At 40.2% G+C, this 14,445-nt stretch overlaps 1 protein-coding gene across 4 annotated transcripts in view; it reads left to right on the top strand.

The window, feature by feature from the left end:
• Nucleotides 1–14,445, top strand: part of DOCK2 (dedicator of cytokinesis 2) — a 246,372-nt gene that overhangs the window by 26,174 nt on the left and 205,753 nt on the right. For all 4 annotated transcript variants that reach the window (XM_079964756.1, XM_079964759.1, XM_079964757.1 and 1 more), the window contains 9 exons: nucleotides 455–580; nucleotides 1,887–2,011; nucleotides 4,882–4,980; nucleotides 6,913–6,985; nucleotides 7,088–7,191; nucleotides 10,069–10,252; nucleotides 10,345–10,442; nucleotides 13,464–13,553; nucleotides 13,824–13,924. In XM_079964756.1, the coding sequence (XP_079820882.1) occupies nucleotides 455–580; nucleotides 1,887–2,011; nucleotides 4,882–4,980; nucleotides 6,913–6,985; nucleotides 7,088–7,191; nucleotides 10,069–10,252; nucleotides 10,345–10,442; nucleotides 13,464–13,553; nucleotides 13,824–13,924 (1,000 nt within the window). The remainder of the gene's footprint in view (nucleotides 1–454; nucleotides 581–1,886; nucleotides 2,012–4,881; nucleotides 4,981–6,912; nucleotides 6,986–7,087; nucleotides 7,192–10,068; nucleotides 10,253–10,344; nucleotides 10,443–13,463; nucleotides 13,554–13,823; nucleotides 13,925–14,445) is intronic.

Consider the following 14,445-nt stretch of genomic DNA (forward strand, 5'->3'; position numbering starts at 1 on the left):
TAGATTTGTGGCTTGTGAACTAAGGTGTCGTGGTCTCATTGCTGAGGAACAATGTGCAGAGCTCACTGGAGTGGGAGATCAGCCAAATAGAAGAATCTCTGACATGTACTTGCCTGGAAGCAGAGGCAGCATCCAAAATCAGGTCCAGTCCTAGGGGTGGATGAACAGCAATCCACATAGTCACACGGTCCAGGGGTCAGGGAAACTACAAGCATTGTTACCAGCATCTGAATGCTTCTGGAAGCTCTGCTTAAGAAGGCTGAAGCCAGCTGATTCTCATCAGTGTCTTCTCCTCTGTGTCCTTGAAGGCTGATCAGCAGCAGGTGGAGTCACTCCGCCTTCTGATTAGCAGGTTAAACTGACTCCTGGCCCATGGCACAAAGTACCTCAGCAGGCTTTTCTTAAAATGATAGTCTGCATTGGACTATAAATATTGTCTTCTTTTCTTCTACAGGGCTATGGGTAACTATGAAAATGCTTGTTGGAGACACTACTCAGATTAGGAAGGACTACCCTCATCTTGTTGACAGAACAACAGTTGTTGCTAGGAAGCTTGGTTTTCCGGAAATAATCATGCCAGGTATGAGGTTGTTTGCTTCTGCTTAGAAGCTGGCTATTTTCTTTTTACAAATGAAACCACCCAAAGAAAGTCTGTTCTGAGGTGCTGAAAGCAACAGTAATGTTTTTACTGGGACTTTTATTTCTCAATTTTCCTATAAATTAGTGGTAATGCCTTAATGGGATTTATGGAACTTCATGCCCTGACTTCCTCTTCTGTTGCAATACTCTGAGACCAGCTTCACCACCCATATTTTTCCTGCTGTGACGTTGCCTGAGGTGGTTCTGCAATTTGGGGTGGGAGGGTGGCACCACAAAGGTGATAAAGTGTGCTATGAAGTTGCGACTTACACCATCATGCTTCTTAGAGTCTCACTGGCTGGTGGTTCCAATCCCCTGCCACAAATGGCTCCTGAGTGAGATCAAAAGGCAATTGGCTTCATGATGACACAGTGACATCAGAGTGAAGGCAAAGCTTTCTGTCCTCATTCTGGATCCAGCTGGTAGTGGCGAGGGGGAGAGAGGGAAATGGTGCCTCACAATCACTGCAGCCACTGTATGAATACTGTTGCCCCCAGGACCATGAAGCAGGCAGTGGTGGTGAAAAGGGTGAGTCAGAGTGCTGGTTCATGAAACCCTTTGCCTGTGTGTATTTCCTTCATTTCAAGCCAAAAGAGTTTTGACAACTTTTCAATCAACCCTATTTTTAATTCCTTAAAAAAAATACAACAGACAGTCATCCTGTATCAAAAACTGCCTTGTGCTTCTCTTCTGTTTCAAAATTAGTTTGGTGGTAAAATGGTCCCATTTGCAGCCGGTGACTTTTCCCCATCTTTTGCCCCCTCCCCTAAAATTTGAAGGGGAGTTTTGCTTTGTACTATTTCTTTTAGGTCTCTGCCTTGCAGAGTTGTGTTGTTTTTAAACCTATATTTTGTCATTTTTACTGTTTGATTATAGACCACCTTGAAACTTACACAAAAAGTGATTCACAAATTAAATTTACAGCAACATGTTACTAATTGCATAGTTCTTTCAAATCTGCATGACACTCTTCCCTCTAGCTGGTGTGCCTTTGCTGTTCTTCACCAGGAGGTGTCATTGTAGGATGAGAATTACATATCGCTGTAGAAGCAATGCCAAGCTCTTTCCTGACAAGACTATAAAAGTTTGATAATAGACATCAAAGCCGAATTTCATTTTCTCCCTTGAACTTTCACACTTCAGTATATCACTGAGTAGGGCAAGGAATGGATATTATGCATTCTGTTAACTTAGCTGCTTCAGTCCTTTCTGTCCTGGTATCTACCCTTTTTGCATTTCTTTCATAGGCGATATAAGAAATGACATCTACATTACCTTGCTAAATGGAGACCTGGATAAGTCTAATAAAACTTCACAGAGAAACATAGAAGTCAACATGTGTGTCTGTGATGAAGATGGGAAAGTGATACCAGTAAGTGTTGCTCTCTTGTGTGCATATTGAAGATGAACAAGCACAACTTTTCTGTAACCTCATTTCCTAAAGCTTGTGCTGCAGTTCAGATCTGTTGGTTTTGCTCTGTTAGCATTTATAAGCTGATGAAGAGTGCTTGATTCAGAAACTCAGCACACAGAATTCTTCAGCCATAGGTGTATATTGGCAAGCCATCTTATCCCAGTCATGACATATTTTGAGAGATATGTTTGCACTTGATATATGAGTGGGTAAAAAAAGTCGTATAGATGCAAGTTGGCCTAAATAGATTGCCATATGTTTTAACTGTTGGAGTTTTAGTAAGATTTTAGTAAGAATTCTAAGAACCCTAGTATAATATATTGATATATAATATACTGATAGCATTGGCACATTGTTTTTTTTATATATATAATTGTGCATTTTTAGTATAAAAAAGATTTTCCCCCACCCCACATTCTGCCCTTGAATTTTACAGGTGAAGCAGCTAGCTAATAAATCAAGGGCAACATGAATAGGTTTACTTCAGCAACTATTGTTTGTTGACCTCCATAACACTCCTTAAGAGCAAAACTTAATTTTTTTAGAGTCCACAAATAATAGAATCATAGATGCCGCTTTAAAGTAATCCATTTTGGGCCCAAGCCCATTCGCTGATATATTCAATAGCTTCAGCTCCACAGTCCAACATGCAAAAGTCATGCAAGCTTGCTTGTTCCTGCAAGTTCCATGTGTACTCACAACAATGCAAATTGAAATGCCAGCTGCCAATGAAGCAGTAGTGAACAACAAATAATTTCCCTTTGGTGTTTGCCTCTGCGAGGCTTTTCTGGAGGTTCCAAAATAATGCGAAAAATCTGAGATAGGTCTGCGGAAAGATTATTGACAGTCTGTGGCAGAGAGTCTCAAGTCTTCGGGTCTGATCTAAGGCTGAAATTGCCTGTAAAAACAAAACCAAAACACCTTGATATTTAAATGACACACACACACACACGTGTGTGTGTGTATATATATATATGTATATATACCGTATGTATATGTATATGTATATATATATATGTGTGTGTGTGTGTGTGTGTGTGTGTATATATATATATATATATATATATTATATCAAGGATTTTTGTTTTTGTGTTATATATATTTTGTGTTATAATATATATAATATACAGTGGTTCCTCTGGTTAAGAACTTACTTCGTTCTGAAGGTCCATTCTTAACCTGAAACTGTTCTTAACCTGAGGTATCACTTTAGCTAATGGGGCCTCCTGCTGCCACGCCATTTCTGTTCTCATCCTGGGGCAGAGTTCTTAACTCAAGGTACTACTTCTGGGTTAGCGGAGTCTGTAACCTGAAGCTTTTGTAACCCGAAGCATTTGTAACCCGAGGTGCCACTGTATATTATAATATATGATGTTGTTGTTGTTAGTCATTTAGTCGTGTCCGACTCTTCATGACTCCATGGACCAGAGCACGCCAGGCACTCCTGTCTTCCACTGCCTTATAATATTATATATATATATATATATATATATATATATATATATATATATATAAAATCTCTTCTCATGCTCCTTCTGACTAATAATTCAGATAAAAGCTCTATATACATTTTTGTCTGCTGTGTAGGTGTGCTTAAGTAGATGTGACCAACCTATTTCACATCTTAGCTTTAAAAATAAATGATACAGAGTGAAAAGAAGGAAGAATTTATTGGAACAGCAAGATATTCTTGGCTGAGAAAATAATTGCACTGTTAAATTTCCTGGGAGTTACTTAGGGATCAGAGTATTGGTTGGATATTGGTTGGAAAGGGGAAAAAAAATTGGCAGGGCATTTGCATGAAAGACTAAACATGCAAATAAGTAGCATAAAACAGTTATATAAATATAAATTCTGGAAAACTGCTGAGAGAAGAAGTAGCCAGAAAACCTTCAATGACTAATCTCCTCTCCCATGCACCATATAGCTTTGTTGGATGCTGAGAACATCATTTCCAATATTGGAAAATTTATGAAGTAGCTGAATAATTTTAGGGGCTAGGTAGTGGAAATGCAGTTAAATTTGCTAATGAGTTACAGTTGGTAGGACAGATGTTACTATCCTTTACAAGTGGGAGAAGTACAGCATTTCTTGTTCAGTAAGAAGAGACAGGTACAGACATGGCCACATTCCCAGATAATGTGGTCCCTAAAAGTGCTTCTGTGAGAATTTCTGTGCACCAGCATTTGAGTTGTTAAGCTAAATTTCTGCTTAACTGCAATCATTGCTTCTGCAAGTATGTCTGTTAATATCGTGCCAGATCTGGGTCCTTTGGAATCCTCAGCAAAGTGCGGCCTAGTGGGCCCCGAATGCTTTGTAGCGTTCTCTGGGGGCTCACCAATGGTGGTGAAAAGCACTGGTGGCAACAGGTGGTTGCAGGCTGGCCACTGCTTTACATTTTCCACAAAGCCTTGATGGCAGTATCAGGGGTATTGAGGTACTCAGACAGTTCACAAATACAATTTAGGCCAAAGTAACATGGTGGGCCCTTCCAAAGTGCATCAGAGTTGCCAGTGGTCCATAATGCTAAGTGCTGACGCTGGCCTTAATTACTTACGTTCTTGCTGTGAGGCACTTCACCCTTTCCTGCCTGTTCAGGTAATTTAATATAAACATATTTTCCGTGGTTTTCCTTTGGTTTCTGCTCCACTTTGGGACTGTACATTTGCCCTCTCTGGAGAGTCAAGACATAAGAGTCTTAGAGGTTAGCATAGACTGTATGGATGGCAGTATTAAAACTATAGTACTTATATAGTTCTGAATTGAAAATATGTACGTAAGAACTAAGAAGCTGCACCTCTTTCCTCTTCTCCCCTGTTTTGTGTAAGAATGCAATATGTTTAGGAGCTGGAGACAAGCCTACAAGTGAATATAAATCAGTGGTCTACTACCAAGTTAAACAGCCCCGCTGGGCGGAGACATTAAAGGTATGAAAGGGGAGGAGACGCCTCACCTCCCCGTTTAAAATCTTTGCTTAAGAGGAACCTAGGACTCTGCTGCTTATGCTAAACTGGAAGCTCTGACAATACAGTTGAAAGAATGCAAGCCACCAAGGAATTGCTTGCATTATTTTGCTGTCTAGAAGCAAGAAGTGTGATTTTTCCATTTGTAAAAGTATACAGTTAACTTAGTTGCCCATAATCTCCAAGATGAATTTGATAGAAATTTTATCCCATTCCATTTTCTTCTAGTATTATAATAATGCATTTTAAAAAAACTTAGAGCAAACGTAGGAGTGTATGGTCCAGTAAGCTGAGAAAAATTAGAAAATACGGGAACTTCTGTCACCTCATGAAAAAAGACCTTTTACAATTTATATCCTTGTTAGAGAAGAATTAATTGACATCTCTATGGTTTGCATGTAACTTGTAATAAGCAAATTCTTGGAAGGTTGTGATGGAAATAATTACAAAATGGCTGTAGGCTACTAGAAAAGCTTATTGTAAATCTGCTCCTTTTAAAGAGAGAGCACTATAGAAAATTGCTGTCATAATGTGGCTCTTAGGTAGATAATGAGTTTAATTCTATTAAGGTGCTTTGGCAAGAAGAGACAGAGGGCAGCAGGGAGAAAAAAAATGGCATAATAAAAGGTATTATTGGGTACAAAATGTATTCATTTCCATGTACTTTCAAATATTTATGTGTCAAGCAGTGTCTCTTCTGAAAATGGTGCACTAATGGAAATCCAAGCTAAGCTGATAATAAAATATTTGGAGCTTTTTAAAACTAGCCTTTGGAGTCATCTAATTCCAAGTTAATTCTGATTTTGATCAGTAGTGTCCAAACGTACGTGTGGTGATGCTGCTATAATGAATTAGAATGATGGGTTGGATCTAGAAGAGAGTGAATGTTCATGGTCTCTCCTCCCCACTTTTGTGTCCCCTAAAAAGCGCTCAAAACTGGGTAGCTCTCTGAAACAGCATGAGATGTAGCACAGAGAGCTGTGGTGCGAAAGGGGAATTGGCAGATATTAGAAAGGCGACCTTTGTATACAAGCTTAAGATACCTGGTGTAGTATAAAGATGAGTTCAGACCATAGGTTCCAGAGTGTAGCTTCACTGAGGATGAAACATCTGACTTGTTACTTTCCCAAATACTGGAACTCCAGGATTTGCATGAGACATGATGTCATACTCCCCAAATAGTGGCAGTTGCACCAGATCAGGTCAAAACAAAAAAACAAACAAAAAAATTCCTTCCAGTAGCACCTTAGAGACCAACTAAGTTTGTTATTGGGATGAGCTTTCATGTGCATGCACACCTCTTCAGACCAACAGGGCTACCTACCTGTAACTAACACCAGATCAGGTGTTATCTCTTAAAATAGCAAGGCTCCTCTTTGTGGAGGAATTTACATCTGAATTGGCCCCATTTCTACATTGGTGGATCCTTTTATTATACAACTTTCCACCACTGTGAATCTTATCCATGCACAATTTAAAGATCAAATAACAAAGGAGGCACATTAGAATTTACTTTTTGCAGTGTAGGGACTTCAAAGCAAGCCCTTTAATATATCTATGACTAAGCAATACTATCTTATTCAGCAAGAAAGTTCATTCAACAGTAGCATTAGTCATGATATGAATTTGCATTAAAATGTAAAGTTTATTTCAAAGGCATGTAATCTTGTGGTGGTATAGCTTCATTTGGCAAATAATGAAATACAAGTCCTGAAAAAGTGCAGCAGAGCATAACATTAGGTCATTATGCACAAATAGCTGCCACTGATGACTACAGCAGGACTTTAGCCATAGATGGATATTTGGGCAGCGCTAATTTAGAACTGCTGGTAGACCTTCCCTCCATGTTTTCATCATATCATTTTTACTTTAATAGCTGTTTATATATTTAAATAGGTAGCATTGCCCATTGAGGATATGCAAAGAATTCACTTGCGCTTTACGTTTAGACATCGGTCATCTCAGGAGTGTAAGTAACCCGCTTGATTACTTGCTTTCAATATGCAACATTAGATAAATCGACATGTTATAAGCGGGGGAAAAGAATCATACCAAATTATTTCTTGCACAGCTAAAGACAAAGGAGAAAAGAACTTTGCAATGGCATATGTGAAGTTAATGAAGGAGGATGGGACAACTCTGCTTGATGGCTTTCATGATCTGGCCGTTCTAAAGGTATTGTCAGTTTTGCTGCATAGACTTCCACACTGCTTTGCACAATCCACTAACAATCTCCTGCTGGTCTACTTAAAACATTATGCTCCAAGCCTGGGGTGTGTGGGGTGTTAGGGGAGGAGTAGTACCTCTGGTAGGGAACACACCGTGCTCCTTTTCGGGTGCCCACCCTCCACTCAGCTCTCACCTGAGGTTCCTAGAAGCTGTCCGCACGTGACAGTGGCCACACTCGAGGAACAACTTTGACTGGCTGGCTAAACCAGGTGAAGGTAGCCAATGGGTCTCAAACCCTTGGTGAATTAGGGACTTCCCCCGCATGTGAAGACAGGCTGGGGCAGATTGAGTCCCAGGGGGCTCATTTTGGTGCTGCTAACACTGCGGTTTTACTTTCCCATCAGAGGCACACTACATTGTCTCTTGAGACAGACAGATGCCAACAACTCCTAGCCTGAAAGGACTAGGGGGAGGGAATTCTATAACTGGCATGCAAATACTGAGGGGAAAAAACCTTCTCCTCAGCCCAGATCCATATGCCTAAACTTTGACAGAGGGGTCCTGAAGGATAGCATATTCATATAGGAACATCCATCAGTGCTAGAACTCAGTGGTTTCTTTGTGTAGTGCGAGTTATGCCAGGAATAGCTAACGTGGTACCTTCCAGTTGTTGTGGACTACAATTCCCATCAGTCGCAGCCAGCATACCCAATAGCTAGGGGTGGTGGGAGTTGCACTTTGGAGGTCAGCACGCTGACTATTCTTGACTTACACTGTTCTAGCACATACAGCAAGTGAAAATGCTGTAGCTGGCTTTTCCTAAAAAAAATCAGGTGTACTCAACACATCTGGCAACTAGCCCATGTTTCTGGCTTTTACACAAAATCCTTGCAAATGGCCTAGTGGGAAACAGAAAGAAAGGGACGAAAAGACTGAGCTGACTATATTTCAGGTTGTTTGGAGCTTTTCCAAATATGTCCTTATAGGATGCTGGAGATCTTTCAGACAAAAAGCTGCAGTCTGGTGATAAAACCTTTAGTCAGTTTTAAATGCTAAACTGGGAATGGCTGCCTAAATACTCAGACTTAGCCCTTTGATTACCATTTTTAACAGCAGTTTATTACTAAACATCCGCAATGTTTCCTTGAAGATAAATAAGGAAAATCAGTTGTATGAAGCAGGTGTCCCTAGCACCAGTGTGGTGTAGTGGTTAAGAGCGGTAGTCTTGTAATCTGGGGAACCGGGTTCAAGTCTCCGCTCCTCCACATGCAGCTGCTGGGTGACCTTGGGCTAGTCACACTTCTTTGAAGTCTCTCAGCCCCACTCACCTCACAGAGTGTTTGTTGTGGGGGAGGAAGGGAAAGGAGAATGTTAGCCGCTTTGAGACTCCTGAAGGGGAGTGAAAGGCGGGATATCAAATCCAAACTCTTCTTCTTCTTCTTCTTGTGTGGCTCCCCAAGTTTGAGAAACAGCCTGCAATACAATTTAGGAACCTACTCTTAGTAATTAAGAGTTAGAAGCCCTGTGGGACATGGCCAGTGCCCTGAGTGTTGCTAAAATGAAAAAGACTCTCACTTGTGGTGTTTTAGGGCACAACTAGCAATGAGTTGTAGGACTGTTGCTGAAAATGGAAGCCCCAGTTCAAGTATTCTCAGCTGTTCTTGTCATGTTTAGTCCAGGGCTGGGGAATATGGCCTGTAGGCTTATCTTGACCTAGTTGCAATTTGGCCAGCGAGGCCATTTTTCTGAAACCACTCCTGCATGTAAATCAAGTTACATCACTCTGATGGGCAGGTGATATCAGCTGGTGGGAGGTGGGGGTCAATTCTCCTTGGTTTGCCTGTAGATGCTAATTCCCTGCAGGGAACTCTCACATACAGCTGGTCCCTGCCAAAAGGATAATAAAATTTAGACATACTGTGATCTTTTCATACCCAGCCAGTGGTGTGGGAACAGGATAATACACAAAATGATCACACAGCAGCATAACTAAGTCTGCCTGTACTAGGGTAACCAATGTGGTGCAATCCTGACGTTTCTAGACTTCAGCTGCCATCAGTTCTGGCAAGAGCAATGCTGGCTTGGGCTGATGGGGAACAGAATCCAACATCACATGGAGAGCGCTCCCTGGTGTCAGTTGAAGGACAATTCAACCCAAAGCTGCTACTTTTTGAAGCTTTACTTTTCACCTTGATGCATCCCATAATTTAATCCCATCCAGTTGCTATAAGAACTGTTGCTTTAAAAACTGGTGCTTGAGTTTGCTTTTTAGTTCCTGCCCCACCTGCTGCAATGGGGTAACTGTGGCAGAGATGGGGAAACTGTCTAGGTGTTGTTAGAGAACAACCCCCGCCCCCCCCATCCTTGACCCTTGGCTATGCTGGCTGGGATTGATGAGATGGAGTCCAACCAAATCTGCAAGGTCACAGATTCCCCACCGGTGGTCTAAGGACCATAGTTTTGATCTATTTGTAAGCTGCTCAGGGGACCCTTTTGATTGAAGAGCAAGGTAAACATGATTTAAATAAAATTAATTTGTTTCCATTTCCATTGTTCACTGAGAAGACTTTTTTAACGGTTTCCGTGTGTCCACGGACTTATGTGCATGTTATGACCTCTTCTCTTTATAAACCAGCAGAAAATTATTTGCCCACGTATCCTCACTTAGTTTCAAAAGTAGATTGTGAGTTTTGTTTGTGCAGAGAAATTGCATATACTTTTGCAGTCTTCACTGGGTTAAGTCTCTCAATCCAATATTTTTTTAAAAAAAGATTATTTCTAAAAGGCTACTGGTGTGGAAGAGTGCAGCAAAGTTATCCTAGTTATATGTGAATTTAGCTCATTCCACTGACTCTCACCTTGTTTTCATGCCTTGCTTTCAAGGGTGATAGTAAGAAAATGGAGGATGCCAGTGCTTACCTGAGTCTCCCTTCCTCACGTCATAACATAGACTCTAAAGGCTCAACCTTAAGTCGGAGTTCAAGCAGTGTTGGAGGGCTCTCAGTAAGCTCAAGAGACACATTTACCATTTCAACGCTTGTTTGTTCAACCAAGCTAACTCAAAATGGTAAGAATATAAGCTTCTGACAAGGCTTTTTAAGTTGCACTTGAAAGCTAGACCCCCTTTCTCTGTGAATATATTTCTGCTCTTCTCTGCAGTTGGTTTACTGGGCCTTTTGAAGTGGCGTATGAAGCCAGAGCTCTTGAAGGAGAACTTAGAAAAACTGAAGATTGTGGATGGGGAAGAAATTGTGAAGGTATGTTTTTAAAATGTTTACAGCAGTGTAATTTTAGGTCAGGGACTTTCTGAAAAGCCATATACTATGGAGGAGGTAATCATCCCCCTTTCCCGGGAAATGATGTAACGTGCAGTCCTTGGTTCCTCAATGGATAAATATTTCCCAGAGAGACAAATTAGGAATCCTGGTGCTATTCCCCAACTTATTTCCAAAATCCATGTAGGAAATCTTAGCCATTTCAACAACATGTTTTTCTATCTCAAGTGGTAACACATCTTTTGTGCTCATTGAAGCAAACTAATCCCTTGAGAATGGCTCAGGAAATTGTCTTCACTCAGTATCAGCCATCATAGGCTGAGAGCATAGTTCTCAAATAATAAAGTTGTGTTTTCTTTTTACAAGGCATCAGTCTTGTTGGCTTCATTGCGGGAAAGGCCATGGGTCAGTGGTAGAGCATATTATTTGCATGCAAAGGGATTTTCAGATGCGGCTGGGAATTTCCCCTACCTGAAACCCTGGAGAGCCACTTCTTTTTAGAAATAATTGCCCCAAAGTGACAACAGTTCAGGATAATACCAGTCCTGCTTGCACAGAAAACAGACGGCAGCTCAACAATTGAACTGGATTTCAGGCATACCTTACATGGCAGAATTTCTATTTTATTTTAATGTTTTCCTATTTTATTAACCGTGCTGTGCTAAATGCTGCCCTAGAATATGCTTCCCTTTGTTGGCTTTTTTGTTTTTTAACAGCAAACATGATTTTTTAAAAAAAGACAATGATGAAACAATTGTGTTCAGAATATTTTCAAACAAAAGAAAGCATGTTTTTCAAAGACTTGGTTTCCCCCAAAAAATATGCCCTCTGCCCCAGTGACTCCTGATTCGGTGGGAGCAGGTTATTTGTGAATTCCTGATTGATTGTATGTGATGGGGGCAGTCCTGGTTGTTCATATGTCTGCTCTGTTTGTTTATCAAATAAAGGATGAGGTTTGATTTTTACATCAAAAGGGGCACCTGGGTGGAGGGTCACACCTGCCTTCTGTTGCATTGTGCTGAGCAATTTTCTCCCATATTAGCTTCAATACTGAAAGTAAGTTAAGGCTGCATGTGTGCTAAATACAGCAGGTATAATTCATTTTCCCTTGACTTGAAGCTTCACACAAATATTCTTTGGGGACACTCACACTGATTAAAGTAGAATCAGCGAGCTGCTGCTTTAGCACTCCCCAAACTTATCAAAATTCTGGGCATGGCAGTTTTGTAACAACCGTAGATCCTTTGATTCAAGTCTTTACTCTTTACGCACGATTAACTCAAAGTAAGCACAATATCAAGGCAAATCTAAAAGGCAATGTGTCTTTGCCTGTACAAATGAAATGAAATATATGCTTAGAGGGTTGTGAGACTAAGAAATGCTACCCACTATCTTTTCCTTTCCTATTAATATATATAAAAAGTAAATTGATCTCTGATCACAAGATGAGTGTTGCTCTTTTTTGGAAAATATTTGTGTTTATTGGTGAAATGTGAACATGTAATGGTTTATCTATGTGATGCAAGCTCCTTTTGCTACGAAGAACTATACTTCAGACTATGACTATGGAAATATGTAGCAAGGATTACTTACCTACATACAAAATCCACAGCTGGGTAACATCATTATTAGGGCCAACCAAAATGTCACAAACTTTAATGTTTGCCATCAGGCAAGATGTTACACACAGCAGTCACACTAGAAGCACTGATGAAGAGGGCGAGATTATAAACCTTCATTCAAACGGTTCTTTAATGGGGTTTAGAAAAGGAATTCAGTTGACCCAGGCTATTCTAGAAGATCTATTCAGAGTGTTTCTAAACTTGAAAAGCTGCCTTCTGCACCGTGTAAATAAGTAGTTCATTAATCTTTCCTTGCATTGAACTGATGTTTCTTTTTCTGCTGTAAGAACTGATTTTTTTAGAAATGTGGATCAAGTTCAGAGTTGTCCCTGGGCTAGCTTGTAGCTTCTTCTTTTTGTAAAACATCAGTTCATCTCCTGATCATTGTCATATATTTCACATATTGGAGCTTTAATGTTGTTCTTATGATGTCTATATCATAAGCAACATGTGGTAGAAAAGCCAAATAAAAGTTTTCATCACCCTCTCTATTGGTATTCTGTAGAATATTCCAGCTGGGGTTCACGGGCACCAAGTTTCTAAGGCTGGAATTGTGGTTGGCAACTGGCAGCACAATGGCTGATCCTGGCCTGCTGCAAACCTCTTCACCCTCCTTTCCTTCTTCTCATCTGAGCTTTCTGACAAAGCACAAAGGGCGGGAGAGACCTGAGCTGGTATGAATGGAAGGAAGAATCCTCTTCCAGTTTGCACGCACCATGTTTTCATTCCCACTTGGCAATGATTTGGGTGATACCGAAGACTTGAGACCAGGCATGCTAATGGGAGGAGAGATACTAGCTTTATCTCCTTCCCCTGCATTTGTGCTTTAAGTATCCTGATGGTCTGGGCATGCTATCAAGCCATTTTAGGCTGAGGGATATTATTTAACACCAGCTGCAGCTAAATTCACAGTGACACACTGCTGAAAACAATTACTTTCCACTTTTTAAGGGACTGTGCAACTTACAAACCTCTTGCAGTACACCTGTGAACATTTACAGATAAAGCAATCAACTTTCCACTTGTGGGGAATAGGAAATGCTCTGTTCATTCCAGTATAAACTGTAGGCCACCCTTAGCATTACATTGGGGGGGGGGGTATGACTGCTTTGCTTGTTTGAGTCATATGTGTGCTATGATAAGAAAATAAGTCTTCAAAGATGTGGTGATGCTCCAGGTGACAAGGCTAGAAAGATGGATCCTTTGAGGCATGAAATGCTTTCCCTGGGGCTAGGTGGAATTTTTCTTTTAAAGACATGAAAATGTTTCTCAAAGAATCTTTATCCTGTCGTGATATCAAAGCTTATAAAATATTTGTTCATCTTCTCTCTCTCTCTCTCTCTCTCTCTCTCTCTCTCTCTCTCTCTTTCTCTTTCTATAGTTCCTCCAAGATACTTTAGATGCCTTGTTTAATATCATGATGGAACATTCTCATAGTGATGAATATGACATTCTCGTCTTTGATGCACTGGTAAGGATTGCCCTCTGCTGTTCAAACTATGGGCTCTATTTTTTGAAACAATTTACTATAGGAGCAAGGCACTGCTTGTAACTGAAATGGCTTCAGGATCACCAACATAGATATGTTGCATCCCTCGATAATAAACTTTTGGCTTTAGCTAATACACAAAATACCTAATTGAAATTTTTTAGGAGCTCATTGCAAACTGTAACTTTTCAAATGACTTTTGGTGTGCAAAATAAAAACAAAAAAACCACTAATCCTATTAACCTGTTACAGATCTACATAATAGGACTCATTGCAGACAGAAAATTCCAGCATTTCAATACCGTACTGGAGGCTTATATACAGCAGCACTTCAGCGCAACTTTAGCCTACAAGTAAGTTGATGATATTTCAATCATTACAGAGAAAAGTGATATATAGAACAAATAATTTGCATTCACACCATCCATAGCATCCCTGGTATCTCCATGTAAAACTCGGTGGCAGAGCTGGAAGTGACATCTTCTCTGGACTTTAGGGGAGGAGGGGGCCTCGTTTAATTTCACTGCACATAGGTGGTGTAGGGACAATAAAGGTTTATTATTATTATTATTTATTATTTATTATTATTATTTTATTTTTATTTTTCTGTCAGTCTTCGGGAAAGATAATGCTCCCTTCTCCAGATCAATATGGAAAATTAAATAAATATTGTCATCAAATTAACATACAAACACCAACAGATACTCATCTTGGGAAATGTCATATTTCTGAAGAGAGGTGCACAAATTTTCCATAGACAGATGGTACGACAAGCTGTGTCATCTTGCCTTGTTGGAAAAACTTGCCCACAACATAAGACTCACTAAAGGTCACATAAAATCAGGCTCACTCACAGCAATTTGGCATTCTTTTT

Source organism: Podarcis cretensis (assembly GCF_951804945.1).
Source record: "Podarcis cretensis genome assembly, chromosome: 2".
In the NCBI taxonomy this organism is placed as follows: domain Eukaryota; kingdom Metazoa; phylum Chordata; class Lepidosauria; order Squamata; family Lacertidae; genus Podarcis; species Podarcis cretensis.